Genomic DNA, 16,983 nt, shown 5'->3' on the forward strand with positions numbered 1-16,983 from the left:
TTCAGGTGCTCTTTGTAGAAAAAGGACTAAAGAGGGAGGCAGCTGCCCGCGAGTCAGTGCCGAGGATGTCGCGGCACAGCCGTTTCGAAAGGGACTTCTGCGGTGGCTGGGAGAGATGGGAGTGGAGTTCAAATGGCAATCATATGAACACAAGTAACGTCAACAGTGCCGTCAATGGAAATGGCAACAACCGACCTGGACTACTGCCTCTGCCCATTGTACCATCTCGTCTTCCTACGCCAACATCTACCGCTGCTACCACGGTCGGCAGTGATGCGGTGACGAGCAATGCCAGCAATCCAGCTGCTGCTTCTGCATCCAAAGTAAGAAGTGTTTCTTTTAAATTACAGCATGAGAAGGAAACATCCTATTTTTTTTTCAAGGCTGAACTACAGGGAAATGGAACGTGTTCCCTTGCAGTGGGGCTCTACAAAGGATAAATGCTCATTTAGGTCTACAGGTCTAATTTTACTATTCACAATTCACTGCTCCTTAAGGCTTCCTCTGTACTGCTAAGCTGGCTTCCTCTGTACTGCTAGGCTGGTCCCCACAGCCTCTTCCCTACACTCAGGTGGTTACAGGTCATCTGACGTCATCAAGGTCAGTGCAGACCACATAACCCTGCATTGGACATGAGGATGCCAAGGGAAAGTCCACTACCGCAGTGTAGGGTTTTAATGGCAGAGGATTGCGCAAGTAAAACTGGCCCCTAGACCTAAATGATCATTTATCCCTTGTAATGCAGGGGCAGCCCCAACAAAAGGAATCATTTTTAATATCCCTAGAGATGGACTTAAAGTCTTTTCTACCCATTCAAGGCAAAGTGGTAGGGTTTCCTTAATGCCCACATCTGACCCCCTTCACAGTGCTTCTTTTTGCATTGTCACAGCACCCATAAAATTCCCTTCAGGTTTGTTGGTATTGGGGCTTACACAGGGGTAATAGTGTCAACCCCTAAATCATTTGACCGTTTTCAGGCCTAGTGACTGTTTTCGGGCCTAGTGATTGGCCAAACTGGCTGTGAGGGGTGAAAGAGCGACAAGGGAGCTTTACAAAGTTGAGTAAAAGTGGGTCAGGTGTTTGTATTTAAGATATTCTATCTAAAACTCTTGACTTATGCATGGATCCTGGTAGGCTGCATAATTTACTTCCTTTTGATATATCATGTGAACCCCAGGTTTTTTAAAAGGGGTTATCAGCTCTGCGGCAACATTATCTTGTAAAGACCAGGGAGGGTAGATGAAGCTTGAAACTAAAGGGGTGAAAAGATGACTCTACAGCCCCAAAGAGGTAAAGGCATCCAGGGGGTGATTAAGTCTGCCAGCCTCTACCTAAAACAGAAGTTAAAGCCAAACTGCAGGCCAAAATAAAATTTCCAATGCAGTGGGTCTGTGCCTGCACTGCACGGGTCAACTGCTTGTTTTGTCTAGGGGTGAGGAGAATGCTTATACTCACCCAATCTTTCTGTTTCAATAATGTTTATTTGGTTTTCACAAGTAATAAACAGGCAATTGTCCAGCCCACTCAGGGGTAAGCAATGACAATCATAACTGGAATAGGCATAGATAAAGACAAACGTGGCAATACAAAGGTACTATAAAGTAGTTAAAAACTAACATAGTGGCAGCAATACAACACACCTCACAGGATTCCGGGGGGTAGATGATCAGGAAAGACTACCCCACAGGGGTTCCCTAGGGCCGCCAACACTCATGCAGAGCCACTATCCACAGCTCATGTAGAAACAGGAGGATACGGGCAAGGGGCCCAAGCGTAGAGGATAGGGTAGCAGGTAGGAAGGAACTCATACCTATAGAGGAGACAGAATGAGAGGACAGAAAAAGGAAAAATATAAACCCAAGGGCCAGAAAGCAGGCAAAGGGAGAAAAACTAGATCTTGGGAAAAAACAGGGCTGCCCATCAGAGCAGGCCCAAACTGGCTCAGGGAAGGGTGGGGAAAGCAAACATCAACCACGGTTCCCAGACTTGGAGAAACTTAGTTTGAGAGTCATTGCAAATACTAGATATCTGCTCATTGAGCATCAGCATAGTAATATGAACTCTCACCCCTTGAAAGGGGACAGATGGCTTTTTCCAAGCTTGGTGGCTGACAAGAAAAGGTTGGAGGCGAGCCTCCGCAGATGAGCATACAAACCCTGTATGGTACAATGTAGTAGAGCAAACGTGGCCTCTCTGCGTATGTGTAAGTGGAATAAAGTAAAGAGGAGGCCAAGTACACGGGACCAGAACCCAACTAAATTCATGCATGTCCACCAAGTATGCAAAACATCCCCTTACAGGCCACAACCCCAGAAGTAGCAGACATAGTAGGATGGGTTTGCATGAGCGATACGGGCAGGAACCCAGTACCAACGTAATAGCACCTTATAAGCTGCCTCAAAGGTAGCCGTGTTAAATGAGCATTTAGCCACAGAAGACCAGGCCTTGCTCTAGTACGTTAGATCCACCTCAATTGATACTCACCCAATCTTTTATTCCACCAGCAAATGGTGCTCCCTCATGGTCCAGTGGTGGACTGCTTCTGGTCTATGGAGCCTGCTCTGGGTTTGATGACGTCAGGAACAGTCCACATCTCAAGACCGCTGGGTGTGCTGGACTGGTCCTGTGCTGGGAGGACTGTGAGAGTTAGGTACGTATATCTAGATTCTTAAATCCCCTGGACAAAATCAAGCAGTTAACCTGTGCAGTGTGGGCACAGCCAGAGACCAGAGATGGTGTTTAAAGCTTTTAGAGGGTTATCCTCTAATGTGGGCAGCACAGTGGCTTAGTGGTTAGCACGTCTGCCGTACAATAAATGGGTCATGGGTTCAATTCCCAACCATGGCGCTTCCTGCAAGACGTTTGCATGTTCTCTCTGTGCTTGCGTGGGTTTCCTCCAGGTACTCCAGTTTCTTCCCACACTCCAAAGACATGCTGGTAATTGGCTCCTGTCTAAATTGTCCTAGTTTCATCCCTGGCCACACATGATTACCAGCAAGGTAGGGGTTGGGGAAAGACCTGGCAACCTACCCTGTAAAATAATCGCTAAGATAATTCATGGAAAAAGTCACTTATGAGTGACGGTCCATGCAATCGCCAAGGGTCGGATATGACTGAATGGATAGAGAGAGAGATCTTCTAATGTTGGTTTGCCATGTCATTGGAAAATCAAACTTTGTGAATAGTTGAAAGGTAAATTCTACCTTTACCTTCACAGTGTGGAGAAAGCCATAAAGTGAGCTAAATTGCAGTTCCAACATGTTTTCTGGTCCGGTTTGGTGTACAGATTTAACTTTTGGACTTCCAAGTGTTGTTTTAGCAAAAGATACAAGTCTGTGTAATATTATGGTGATATATTGGCACATTTTGGTAAGAGATCACTTATTGTAAGTAGCAGTCATTATGAAACTTATTGTTTCTTTAGAGTTTTCTGTGGAGATTTTCATTTATCCAGGTTGTGGTATGTCAAGTTGTAGTTAGTAGTATTTACCTGAACTTGTTATGTAATTTTGAAGAAGCTTTGTAGGTTCTCCAGGACAGTTTTTCAGTTCTAATGAGTGTTAGGAACGTACTGCCACATTTATTTCTTTAGATTTGATTGTGAAAAAGCAATCATGTTGTACTTGCTTGATAGGAATGCCTGAAATGATTAAAGTAGAAACATTTAATTCGATGGGCTGAGAAATTAAAATCCAAGATTTACTTTAGTGTGGATACTATATTACATTTTAAGTATGTTTGTCTCACATGAAGCAGGATCATGTTGTTGTAGAAGTGATTGAAACTAGGTAAAAATAATTTTAATTTAAATATTGCCATTGCCAAGCAGTTGGGATTTAGTGGTTTCTGTGCCTCCTACTTAAAGCCAAACTAAAGTCAAAGAAACAGATATGCAGTCGTATAGACATTGTACTAATAACCTCCATTTTCTTACTCTAAAGCTGGGCATAGATGGATGGGAATTCAACCAATTCAACCGGGTGAATTCAATCCATGTGTGGCAGCTCCTGCTCAACAGAAGTCGATCTAACAATCAACTTCGGTCGAACTGGCATGTTGGAGATTTTTCATCAAACAGCAGTGGCAGCCAATGGAGAGTCTTCACTTTTAGAATACAATGTCTCAGTGGGAAGGATTCCTCTATCCACCTTGATTTTGTGGATGTAAGAATGTTTTTAGTGTTTTGTTTTTTTTGGCCAGCCTTACCCCTGGTTTCCTGTCACTGTTTCCAGTGCAGGTAGAATCAGTGAAGTCAGAAATCAGCACTCAGTAATAGATCTGGTCTGACACGCCCCCTGTCTTCCACTACATGAGAACACTTGTGCTGAGGGGTGTGACTGTTACTCAGCTCTGCCAGCATAGAACACTGAAGGGGGGGGGTATTTTAAGGCATTTCAAGCAGAAATTAGTCTTAGATCATAACATGTGTAGGACTATAAAGAGTTAAGGAAATGTGGATGTGAGAATTTCAGTTAGGCTTTACATTTTCCTTTTTATCGAGGAAGTCACATGGAGTCTTGACAATGTATTGACAATGGTCATGTACAGCTCTACTCTGGTGGATGTTTTTTATTATTCTGTACCATTAATTCAGATTCTGACGGACTAATTTCTATGACTGGACAGTGAAACGATGAGCAGCAGACAGAAGAGCTTATTTGTATTACTCTGTTCTCTCCTTCTATCAGCATGCTCCTTTTTACATGACAATGAACATAAGTGTTGCCTCCCAGCTGATTGGCTCTTTATACTGCTTTTCCATCCCCCAGTCTGTGCTATGCTGTACAGGGACAGCAAGAGGCTGATACCAAGTCAAATCCAGTAACACAACTTGCAGGTATAAGAAATGTAGTTTAATCTGGACTATTACCCCTCCTCCCACATGTGACTAATAGGATACTGTGATTTTTATTTCAAGTTGTTGTTTTGCTCTATTCATTGGATGATGACCGAGCCTTGATATTTAATATTTCTTCACCACATCATTTTACAATACAAAATTGCATCTGCAGGTGGCATCGCTGTCATGTTCTGAAACTGCTGACGTCAAGAAAGGCATGGAAAGGGGGAGCTATATGTAACTATGCAAAGCCAATGGAGGCAAAATGTAATTTTCAAAAATGCAAGTTGAAAAAATATCTCGTTATGATAGAATTTGATGATTTAATTCATTGGGATTCTGTCAGATGTAAAAATGAACTCAATGCCCTTGCATTTACCTATTTACCTGCAGTAGAGCTCCCTTGCTTCTGGCTACATGAATCTGGTAATAAAAAGTGCTGAAGTTCCTATTTCTAAACACGTCACTTCTCCTTGGTTATGGCCTGTTTATGGCTGCAACGAGAGGCATGGCAGGGTTCAGATCGTAATGTGCGTCGAACTCTAGGTACGTTTTGAAAGTGATGTTTTACACCAGAATACAAATTTTAAAACAAGCACCCTACAAGAATGGCTAGGAATCTCACCAGTTCGGAGGATGGTGACTCTGGTTTGCTACTCCAGGCAAAGAATCAAACTTCTGAAACACTTCCAGGTGGACTGGATGCTTGACCTACCACTATGTATTATGGTTTACCTACTGACAGCTACATCACAACACAGTTGCAAACGCAGCACATTAGGAGGTATACAGGCAGTGTTGGAACAAGATCATTTATTGCCCAGGGTGCAGATGCCAAATGACGCCCCCCCAAATGTATGAGCATTGTGTGTAAGCAAAAATCCCCTCCCTAATCTTCACACATAACCCCTTAGCAAAAATTCTCTTTGCATGTCAAAATTATCCCTAAACAAAAAATGTACTCTCTTCCAGTACAGATGCCCCCTCCCAGCTCAAATCTGCTCCCTCCCCAAATCTCGCATCCTAGCACAAATTCTCTTCCCCCCTTCAAATACCCCTCTCCCAGCATAAATACCTGCAAATCTTCTTTCTTAGCACTAATCATCCAGCCAATTTCTCCTCCTAGGACAAATCTCCTCAATCATCCCTACTAGCCAAAATCCCTCTTCCTAACACAAATCCACCCTCCTAGTTCAAATCCCTGTCTTCTAGCTCAACCTTCCAAGTCCCCAACCATGCTCAGGGCAGCTGCCCCTCCTGCCCAACCCTTGTCCTGGCCTTGCATGCAAGCACTTGAGGTCAGCAAAAGGTGCCCATATTGAAGAACACTCCAGGACTGAAAAATGTGGATAGTTCTGGCTCCTTAGTGATCCGCCAATCCTCATGGAGCAAGGATCCTAGAGCCACAAAATGCATTGATGTTGTATACACAGTATACCTAAATACTTATAAACACAAAATATATGGCGAGCGCTGAAAATTAAGAGCTGCTAGCACAAAAGGGCAAAGGCAACAAAACCCACAAAACATACAATAAAGTGCAGCACTAAACATTAAATATCATCATTAAGTGTTAAGGTAAACAGTGTGAACACCTAATTATAATAAGCCATGTAAATAGTATTAATGTGATGCATGTATGTCCATCCAATATTCAAATGGAGTATAAAGAGTGTCCGTGGCACTACAAAGCACAGCAATACCAGTGATGGATGTTCAAAATAGTGCTCATAATTCAGTGAAGAAATCTGTGGTACTACAAGGCACAGCAATACCAGTGTTGGATGCTCAAAATAGTGCTCATAATCCAATGTAGGAATCCACCACCTCTAATGGATATGCACTCACCAGAAAGCTACTGGTATAGTAGCATTTATGCTGATCACATAGATGAAGATCTCAAAGACCCGTAAGTGCAGACCGGACTTCTCAAACAAACACTAGTAAAACTTCAAACCGAAAAAGGGGAATCCTCCTAGAGAGAAATGCTCACCACAGGAGCCCAGGGTTTGGTATATAGTGTAGTATTTATTAAATGAGCATAAAAGACAATCCACGTGGATATACAGATTAACGTGTTAAAACACATACCAAGATGGCCACTGCTCTGGCTTCGGCGGCGTGAACTCAGCACGTAAGGCTCCACCCAACGCGTTTCGTGCGCATGCAATTCCTCAGGGGTACGCCCACTATGGGCCCAGTTTCAGTTTGAAGTTTTACTAGTGTTTTTTGGAGAAGTCCAGTCTGCCCTTATGGGTCTTTGAGATCTTCACTGGGAGTGCCCCACCCTGCATAACTGCCTGGAGACATATACACTTATTGGCCACTTTTTCACATGTTTTACTGTTGCCTTTATATCATCTTGAACCAGTCTGTCCATTCTCCTCTGACCTCTGACATCATCAAGGCATTTTTGTCCACACTGCTGCTCACTGAATATTTTTTCTTTTTCCAACCATTCTCTGTAAACCCTAGAAATGGTTGTACATGAAAATCACAATAGATCAGCAGTTTTTTAAATACTCAGACTAGCCCATCTGGTACGAACAACCATGTGACGTTCAAAGTCACTTAAATCCCCTTTCTTTCCGATTCTGATGCTCGGTTTGAACTTCAGAAAGTTGTCTTCACCACATCTAGATGCCGAAATACATTAAATTGCTGCCATGTGATTAGCTGATTAGCAATTTGTGTTATCAAGCAGTTGGAACAGGTGTAACTAATAAAGTGGCCGGTGAGTTTATATTCTCCACAAGTGTTTAATCTGGTTACTTGACCCCTATCTGGATTTCTTGCAGCCCCTCAAATGTGAGTATACAAATTAATCTTTGCGCTACTCCTTTTCAGAACCTTAATTTTTTTGTTTAAATGACTACACTTACTTGGATCTCTCCTGTGGCATTCTCTCCTTTTCTTTTTCTCTTTCTCCTGTTTTTTGGAGAATTCCTCCATCCAACAGATCCAGAAGTCTGTTGGATGTTGTTTATTGTTTAATTTCTGTGTAAGCCTTGAAGAAGGAATTCCCCAAACCCCTGAAATGTGTTGGTTGTATTATTCTGTGAACATCAATGAGGAGATGAACCAAACCACCAACGTGTATGATTCTCTCTGCAAAGTAGTCCTCACCCTACCTATACAGATTCAGATACACAGATGAAGCCCCTCAAGAGCCACTACCCACCAAACTAGTAATACATTACAGGGTGGCTTTTTTTTTTTTAATTCTGGCGACAGAGTCACTGTAACAGCAACTTTAACCCAAAGTATTTTTGTGTGTTTTAAGTGGAGTGAGGAAGGGTTTGATCCCCCTCCTGGTGTTAATGCTTTGTAGGACCCTGTCACAGAGATTTTCTCTGCTCCCGTAACAGGTACGACAAACCAAGCTTGCCAGCTTAGCTACTATTTTCATTATTAGCCCACTTTGTGTAATCCAAGAAGAAGGCAGATAATACAGCATTGTCATGTCCTGCAACCCACAATGTATTCCCAACTGGCATTTGTGGTAGCACTAGCTTGGCTGAAAAGATTGTTATACACAGCCCAGTGCCGTAGTCCTGAACAGCATGGAGGACCCAGAAGGGAAACTGAATTTCAAAACAGAGACAGATAATTTGTTTTGAACATAGAGAGCTTTCCATGTATGAGAAAAAAATAATCCTTCTGTAATTGTACCTTTCAAATGCTCTTTTGCGACATGTTCTAAAGATTTTTAATGCTTTTTTATGTAATACAAGTAAGTGGTTAATACAGAACAGCCTACGCTTTAGCTCATGAAGTGTTTTAACCCCATCTACACAGTATGAGCAAATTATAATGTAGCCATGGAAGATAATAGGTGAAATTATGTGACAGTAATGACAGCAAGGTCAGCCGATAGCTGGTTTAGTTTCTTCTATGTTTGTCTCCAGCTATTTTTCCCATTGTTGGTAGTGTTGTGCTATTCTGTGCCACCATCACTAGCTCCACCTCTTATTGAAGTCCCATTAGTATGTGTGGCAGTGTCCCTATTATGTTTTGTACTTGTAGGATTATTGAATCCTCTTTTGTTTTAAGGCTCTTCAATGTTAATATATTGACATATTTCTTGATTTGTACAAGCAGCATTCATTTCTTCTGCTCCATAGTCAGTCATCATTCATCCACTGCACCACACTATGTCCCTTATTTATTAAAGTAATGTAAAGGGAACTGAACCTTTGTACCGTGTTATCATCCAGATACATGAAGAGGATGCTTGACTTGTTGGGCACATGGGACCACTATATTTGACGTCAGCTCATGTCATAATTAAGGGTCTATACAAAATGCAGTGAATGTAATTTTCACCAAACATTCCCTGGTGGAGAATTGACTTTTGTCTTTTAAAACACAGAAGGTGGGTGGGTAGCACAGGACTCTGAGGTTGTACTAATAATGTTGCTATCCAGTGGTATTACTATTCTGTTGGTGTAGGTTATCTGGTTATCCACTAATGTGTAAGGTAAAGTCTACAGGCTTGGAAAAATCCATATGTAAATGGATAGAAAAATGGCTAATAGATCGTGGTCTAGGGATGTCAGTGGTGTGCCCCAAGGTTCAGTGTTAGGACCCTTACTTTTTAATATATTTATAAATGATATAGGGTCATTAAAAATCCCATTTCAGTGTTTGCAGATGACACCAAGCTGTGCAGTGGAATAACGTCCTTACAGGATGTCTCCAACTTACAAGCCGACCTCAATGCACTGTTTAATTGGGCAACTATGTGGCAAATGAGATTTACTGTTGATAAATGTAAGGTTATGTACTTGGGGGCTAAGAATATGCATGCATCATACATACTAGGGGGGGTACAACTGGGGGAATCAATGGTGGAGAAGGATCTGGGGGTTCTGGTAGATCACAAGCTTAATAATGGCATGCAATGCCAAGCTGCGGCTTCTAAAGAGAGCAAAATCCTCTCTTGTATTAAAAGAGGTATAGACTCCAGAGAGGGAGATATCATATTACCCCGGTACAAATAATTAGTAAGACCTCACCTGGAATATGCATCCAATTTTGGGCACCAATTCACAAAAAGAACATTGGGGAACTGGAGAAAGTACAGAGAAGGGCAACCAGACTGATAAGAGGCATGGAGGAGATTAGCTATGAGGAAAGATTAGAGCAGGGGTCTGCAACCTTTAAGACATAAAGAGCCACTTGGACCCGTTTCTGAGAGGGAAAAAAAGACTGGGCAAAACCATTGCAACATTTAAAACAAATCCGACACTGCATATATTGCGAAAAGCGCTCTGGTCATGAAGGGGGGTTTAAGGGCCCAGTAAGCAAAGGGTTAACCAGGGCCACAGTGTATCGTCATAATCACAATCATAGCCTTAGGTCAGTGGTGGGCAACCTTTTTTTTCAACTGAGCCAAATCTCGCCAAAACCACGATTGAAATTTATTTTGAGAGAAACATTTTTAAAACTGAAAATACATCCCCCATATAGTAATTCATCCCCCATAGTAATTCATCCCCCATATAGTAATTCATCCCCCCATAGTAATTCATCCCCCATATAGCAATTCATCCCCCCTATAGTAATTCATCCCCCATATAGTAATTCATCCCCCATATAGTAATTCATCCCCCCTATAGTAATTCATCCCCCATAGTAATTCATCCCCCATAGTAATTCATCCCCCATATAGTAATTCATCCCCCATATAGTAATTCATCCCCCATAGTAATTCATCCCCCATATAGTAATTCATCCCCCATATAGTAATTCATCCCCCATATAGTAATTCATCCCCCATAGTAATTCATCCCCCATATAGTAATTAATTCATCCCCCATAGTAATTCATCCCCCATATAGTAATTCATCCCCCATAGTAATTCATCCCCCCTATAGTAATTCATCCCCCATATAGTAATACATCCCCCATATAGTAATACATCCCCCATATAGTAATTCATCCCCCATATAGTAATTCATCCCCCCTATAGTAATTCATTCCCCCTGTGTCAATTCACTTACCTTTGCTCCGCGCGTTCCTCTAGCTGTGTTCCCGCGCCGTTCTGGTCTTCAGGGCGGACTGTGAGAGGAGAGGAGTTCGTCACGCTGCCCCGCCTACATCCTGACAGCCAATGTTTGGAGGAGGGAGGGGAGCGGGCGCCCGGCACATAGAAGAGCTGCATTAAAAGAGCCACGGCTTGCCGACCCTATTGCCTGTCACCTGGTGGGCAGTGTGCTCCGGAGCCGCAGGAAAGGTGAAAAAGAGCAGCATGCGGCTCCGGAGCCGCGGGTTGCCGACACCCGGATTAGAGGAACTGAATTTATTCTCTCTTGAGAAGAGGAGATTAAGGGGGGATATGATCAACATGTATAAATACATCAGTGGTTCATATAGTGAACTCGGGGTAGAGCTATTCACCCTGAGGTCATCACAGAGGACAAAGGGGCACTCTTTACGTCTGGAGGAAAAGAAATTTAATCTCTAAACACAGAAAGGTTTCTTCACAGTGAGAGCTGTGAAAATGTGGAATAGACTCCCTCAAGAGTTGGTTCTTGCTTGCTCAGTGGATTGCTTTAAAAAAGGCCTGGATTCTTTCTTGGATACACAGAATATAACTGGTACAAAAGGTTTTTTGCCTTCCTCTGGATAAACTGTGGGTATAGGATTATAACTTTTTCTTTTATGGTTGAACTGGATGGACTTTTGTCTTTTTTCAGCCAAATTAACTATGTAACTATCTTATTGTGAGTTCTACACTCCAGAGGTTTCCCTTTGTCTCCTTGGTTTGAAGTTAAAAACAGCAGGTAGAAGATTAAAGCTCCATGCCATTGATTCATGGTCCAGGTACAATGTTATTCTAGTTTAGAGTCAGGAAATCATAAAGAGGAAGCCAATGCATTTTGGAGATCCCAAGACATCATCAAGGCTTTCAGTAGAAAACATTGTATACAGAATAAATTGAGGCTAAAATGTAAATTAGTATTTTTACCAGTGTGATCACAGGCACAGGTCTCATTATCAGTTGAATTGGCATCCAAATTTTAAGAAACAAAAGTCAGTAATAGCAGCCGCCATGTTTGTTATGACAGTCCATTTAGACATAAGATCTCTATTTACGGAGGTGTTAATCAGAATGATCTTTGCACCTTTAGTGCTAGAAGCCATCAGATGTCCTTGGAAATTCCATATTCAGGTTCTTTTGAAGCTTTTTTAAAACTAATGTGGGAGCACCACCACACCAACCACTACACCAACCACCATAACCAAAAGAGAAAAAAAAAAAACAGGGAACCAACATACCCAATATAGAGAAAGAAATAAGGACAGATAGATTGTAAGGATCATATCACATGTGATTCCCGTCACTAGCAAGAATATGCCAGGAGGACACATACAGGCATTGGAAACTCACCAGCTTGAAATTTTCATTGCCGATTTGGTTGGAGGAACAAAGCGGTGCTCTCATGATGATGACTTTGGTTTTGCGTGGTTTTTCGCACACAGGGAATGAGGCCTTGCTGACAAAGCTAGAGAAGGAAAACACAAAAAATATAGTGATGTATCCTTCCTGCATTTTGTAGTGATCCTGTTGCTGGCAATTTTTTGCTGGCAAAAGGATCGCTATTGTGACATGACCTACGGCTGAGGCCTCATTGATATTTACCCTGCTGCATTTGGTGCACACGTGGTAACAGCATGTATGTGACTCTATGACCATCTGCTATAATTCTGGTACAAAGAATGAAAGAAAGGATATAACTTAGTAAATTGCTGTCTTCCTTTCTACAATGCTAAAGGAGCTACAAAGCTTTCAAGAAAATAAGGACATATTATAGAAATTGTAAGATGTTTTTATAGCTCTAAATGGGTTTAAAGTAAGTCTTTTCCAAGAGATATACATATACAGATATGATTGTTCTCCCTCTAAAAATGCTAGTTGCCTGGCTATTTTGTTGAGCCACAGGCCTTAAAGCTGAATACGAAGGATAAGCAAACATTGTCTAAATACAAGAGGCATTTATATTCCTCCTTGAATCTTGGTGTGCTCTGTGTATTTCTTCCAGATCTGTGCAGTAATCCAGTGTGAGACTTTACCTCTGTGCAGGAACTTCCTGTAATAAAGACCGGTCACTACTGCTTCCTATCCTTGTGCAGGGTGACTGGTCTTGTCTCCACCCACTCCTGTAGTTTTCTGCAGGAAGTCTGTAGTGAGTGGTGCTGCTGGGCCCCTCCTACAGCTCTGCTCTGTGCACAGGCTATAAACAGCAGAGTGATTACGTCACCACTTCTTTTACAAACCCGGGCTTAAATCTGAATGCCAGGCAAATGTCTAAGTACACATATGTGAGCTGTTTTATCTGCAAAAAGGATTTCTATTCCTGGCCATCCAGTCCTGAGAATTACTTTAATATGCCACACAGCACAATCCTGTCTCACAGGATAGGAGACCTGATTTTTCTCTGCTGCAGCAGTACTATGAGCTCCTTTGTCTATCACTCTGCTCTCTCTTCCTATCCTCTTTCTTTTTGCATGGCAGCATTTCTGATCGACTCCTTGTGCTGCTTCTCCTTCCCCCAGTCTGAGTTCTGCTGCACAGGGACTTAAAGAGACAAACACTTTGTAAAATGCAGATACTTAAACTGCTTGCATTGTAATCGTGTATTATTGATTATAGAATTGTGTTAATGTCTGGCTTTTATATCTGCCTGGAGTTCAGCTTTAAGCTTGCTGTCCCCAGAAATGATCAAATGTACAGATACAAATGTATTCAATTTATTTCTAATATTTTCAGTATCTATACTCATGAAGGCAAAAGCAGAAAAAAGTCAGTGCGAAAAAAGAGTCAGTGTAATGTAAATAACACCCAGAATGGTTCATACAGCGCATTTTACAAGCTGAAATTGTGTCTAAATTGTCGCGTTTTGTAGCAATCAAGGCATCAATCACTCGGTCAGATGGTTCAGTCTTCTCCCAAAGTGATGACACATCTCTGTTCTTTCTTCAGCTTGGAGAGATATGAATGTTACTTCCAACCTTCTGACTCCATCTGGTTGCTTTATGCCTGTCAGGGCCACACTGTGATTCCAAATAAACTAGTAAGCTTTGTCGCAAAAACAGTCACCATGGACCCCCAAAGAACTCATCTGTCAATCAGACGAGCCTGTCTTGTTTGAGGACATAAAGAGTGGTGGACATATTATGTACGGCTGCTGCTGATTGGTAAATTGCACTGTATAATGGGACTGGCTTGAACTTCTGGTTTCTACTACTAAGTAATACGTACTATGCAGCCTGCGAAACACTAGAAGCATCGATGATGTTTGTGTCTGTTTTGCAGTTAGAATATTAAGTCACTATCAGCAGGCTGTGAAGGGTAAAGAAAAAAATGTTTGGATTGTAAGATTTGTGGACTGGGATGAGTTAAAGATAATGTGCGTAGTTTCAGAAAACCCTGTAGTGGTATTAGAAGGGATCCCATGTGCAGTATATGTTTGCTGGAGATACCGCTCCTTCTTTTTTGGCAGTATATTTTATTTTCATAAATTGATGACAATAAAATAAAACCTTTACCATAATGGTGAAATGCGTCAGTGGGGTGGCCTCCAGGCAGGGCTTGCTGCACGGGTTACGTAGCTGGATAAAGCTGTTTAATCTGATGATGCTATCTGTGTCCAACGTTCTTTTCTTGGTGGTGTACTCATCACGAACCATGAGGACCTGCCTATAGGGAAAGGTGAATTATTGCATCCTGGAGTGATGGGTTTCTGAGGACGTTTTTGAACATATATGATACGTTTCATGGCAGGCTGTCTCCTCTTCAGATGTCAGGTGTGAACATAAACTTTCCCAGAAGCTGTGTTTATAACTATCAGATTTAATTGACTTAGACAAGGCCTCTTTAAAAGTAAAGCTTTGTTGTATCGCAAACAAAAGGCCTGATCATGAAGGGGGTAATTCTGGAGGTCAAGTGGTTAAAAGGGTGCTGAGTTTCTAAACTAAATTTAAAGTGTATCTCTAGTCAGGAATGTTTAGTATTGTAGTGTATCGAGTAGTGAATGCTTAGAACCTCTGTTGGGGTTTTATTGCCATCTTTGTCCCCATGGGGAAGATTAACTCTCTCTATTAGTGATGGGAAATCCAAAATGTTACAGTTGTTAGTGAAACAGATATAAAGGGGATATCTTCCAAAAGGGGCAATCTTCTAATGCTAACTACTAAGGGATATTCCCTCAATTTGGGGAGATTTTGAAGCTCTTGTTGGGTCTCCAGAACAGGATGTAAAAGAAAATCACCCCAACAGGTGGCAAATTAAAAAAATAAATAAAGCCCTAACATGTTTTAACTTAAGATGCACTTTAATAATTTTTGAATGAGTACATACCATAACTGTATTAAATGGTGTTTTTATATATACCTACACATATTTATATTTCCAACACATATACAGGCAGCCCATGTGTTTGTAATGATGGGACATATAATAATTTTCCATACACAGACCGCATATGTTCCATTGGCTATATGTGTGTTTAAAATAGCACTTACCGTTCCCACTACAGAAAATAATTGTAAATATTGTATTATACAATTCTATAATGACAATAAAATGGAACCCCTATTGTTAAAAACATTAAGTTAATAAAAGGGTTGAAGAAAAGATCCTGCGAGAAATGTGATCCTTTTTAAAGTCAATTTACCATATTGGTACCATACTGGCCGAGTGCTTAAAGTCTACCTGTCATATAAGAATACATTGTGAAGGATACATACACTTACCGGCCACTTTACTAGGTACACCTTGCTAGTGCCAAGAAACAATCCCCCACACTATCACACCACCAGCCTGAACCATTGATACAAGGCAGGATGGATCCATGCTTTCATGTTTTTTACACCATATTCTGACCCTACCATCTGAATATCGCAGCAACCAGTCTGCCTATTCTCCTCTGACCTCTGACATCCACAAGGCATTTTCCTCCACACAACTGCCACTCGCTGGATATTTTCTCTTTGCCGGACCATTCTCTGTAAACCCTAGAGATGGTTGTGTGTGAAAGCCCTAGTAGATCAGCATTTTTTAAATACTCAGACACCTGTCTGGCACCAACAACCATGCCATGTTCAAAGTCACATAAATCCCCCTTTTTCCCCATTCTCATGCTCGGTTTGAGCTTCAAGTTGTCCTCACCATGTCTAGATGCATAAATGCATTGAGTTGCTGCCATGTGATTGACTGATTAGCAATTTGCGTTAGCAAGCAATTGAACAGGTTTACCTAATAAAGGGGCCGGTGAGTGTAGATTACTTATACTAGCTGTAATTGAAAAATCCCAACTTTTTTAATTAAAGTAATAATAAACCCATACATCCTCCCACCTAGGTGACTCGCCTCAGATGATACAAAGTGAAGAATTAAGTCCTCCTACATACACTTTACCTGTTTTTCTGCAGCCGTATAAAGTACATGGATCAACTGGTATTTCTGAGCTTCTAATTGGCACACACAGCACAGAGCTGAGTGTAATCTGAGATGTGAGTGGAGGCAATGGACACCCCCCCTCTACACAGCCTCATAAGGAAACATGCACAGCTGAAGCTGACAATCACCTGCTGTGTGCTGGAAGAGGGTGGGGCCATCTCCCAGGATTGCCTGGTGTCAGGATGAACAATCAGAAGTGACTCATGTAGATAGCAAAGAAAGGAGAGAACACACAGAATCTGCGCTAATTGCTATAGATTGAGGTATAAACACTCTATAGAATATTTGCTCATTTTTCAGTTGAGAGGTTTACCACTTTAAATATATAACTGAATTAATTTAGAACCTTCTTCTTTTTGTTTTTTAGGGTTTTTTTTTTTGTAACACTGAATTGTTACATCTGATTTTTTGACCAATGTTGAGCTACTGTTGACTTTCTACCGTTTTCCTTTCTAGAACTCTTGGTATTTTGAGTAAATCTGCACTGGAATGCAATATACAGAAGCACAAACCTCTCCAGACTGAGCTCTCAAATGTCTCTTTTTCCTGGAAGTTTATTGCAGCTGTTTTTATGTCAAGTTTTAGAGAAGCCCGTCTGACCCGAAGAATGGTTGTTTTTTTTTTCTTTTTCTGCAACAAAAGAATCTAAAGTGCTGGTTTATGCTTTATACGGCTA

The 16,983-nt window shown here is 41.5% G+C and overlaps 1 protein-coding gene across 3 annotated transcripts in view; it reads left to right on the forward strand.

Moving 5' to 3' along the window:
* KLHL29 (kelch like family member 29) overlaps positions 1-16,983 on the forward strand; it is a 1,282,993-nt gene that overhangs the window by 551,827 nt on the left and 714,183 nt on the right. For all 3 annotated transcript variants that reach the window (XM_089656087.1, XM_089656089.1, XM_089656088.1), the window contains exon 4: positions 6-323. In XM_089656087.1, the coding sequence (XP_089512213.1) occupies positions 66-323 (258 nt within the window). In that variant the 5' untranslated portion in view covers positions 6-65. The remainder of the gene's footprint in view (positions 1-5; positions 324-16,983) is intronic.

The sequence above is a fragment of the Staurois parvus genome, unplaced genomic scaffold, assembly GCF_062004578.1.
Source record: "Staurois parvus isolate SC_StPar_1 unplaced genomic scaffold, SC_StPar_1.0 ptg000886l, whole genome shotgun sequence".
Lineage (NCBI taxonomy): Eukaryota > Metazoa > Chordata > Amphibia > Anura > Ranidae > Staurois > Staurois parvus.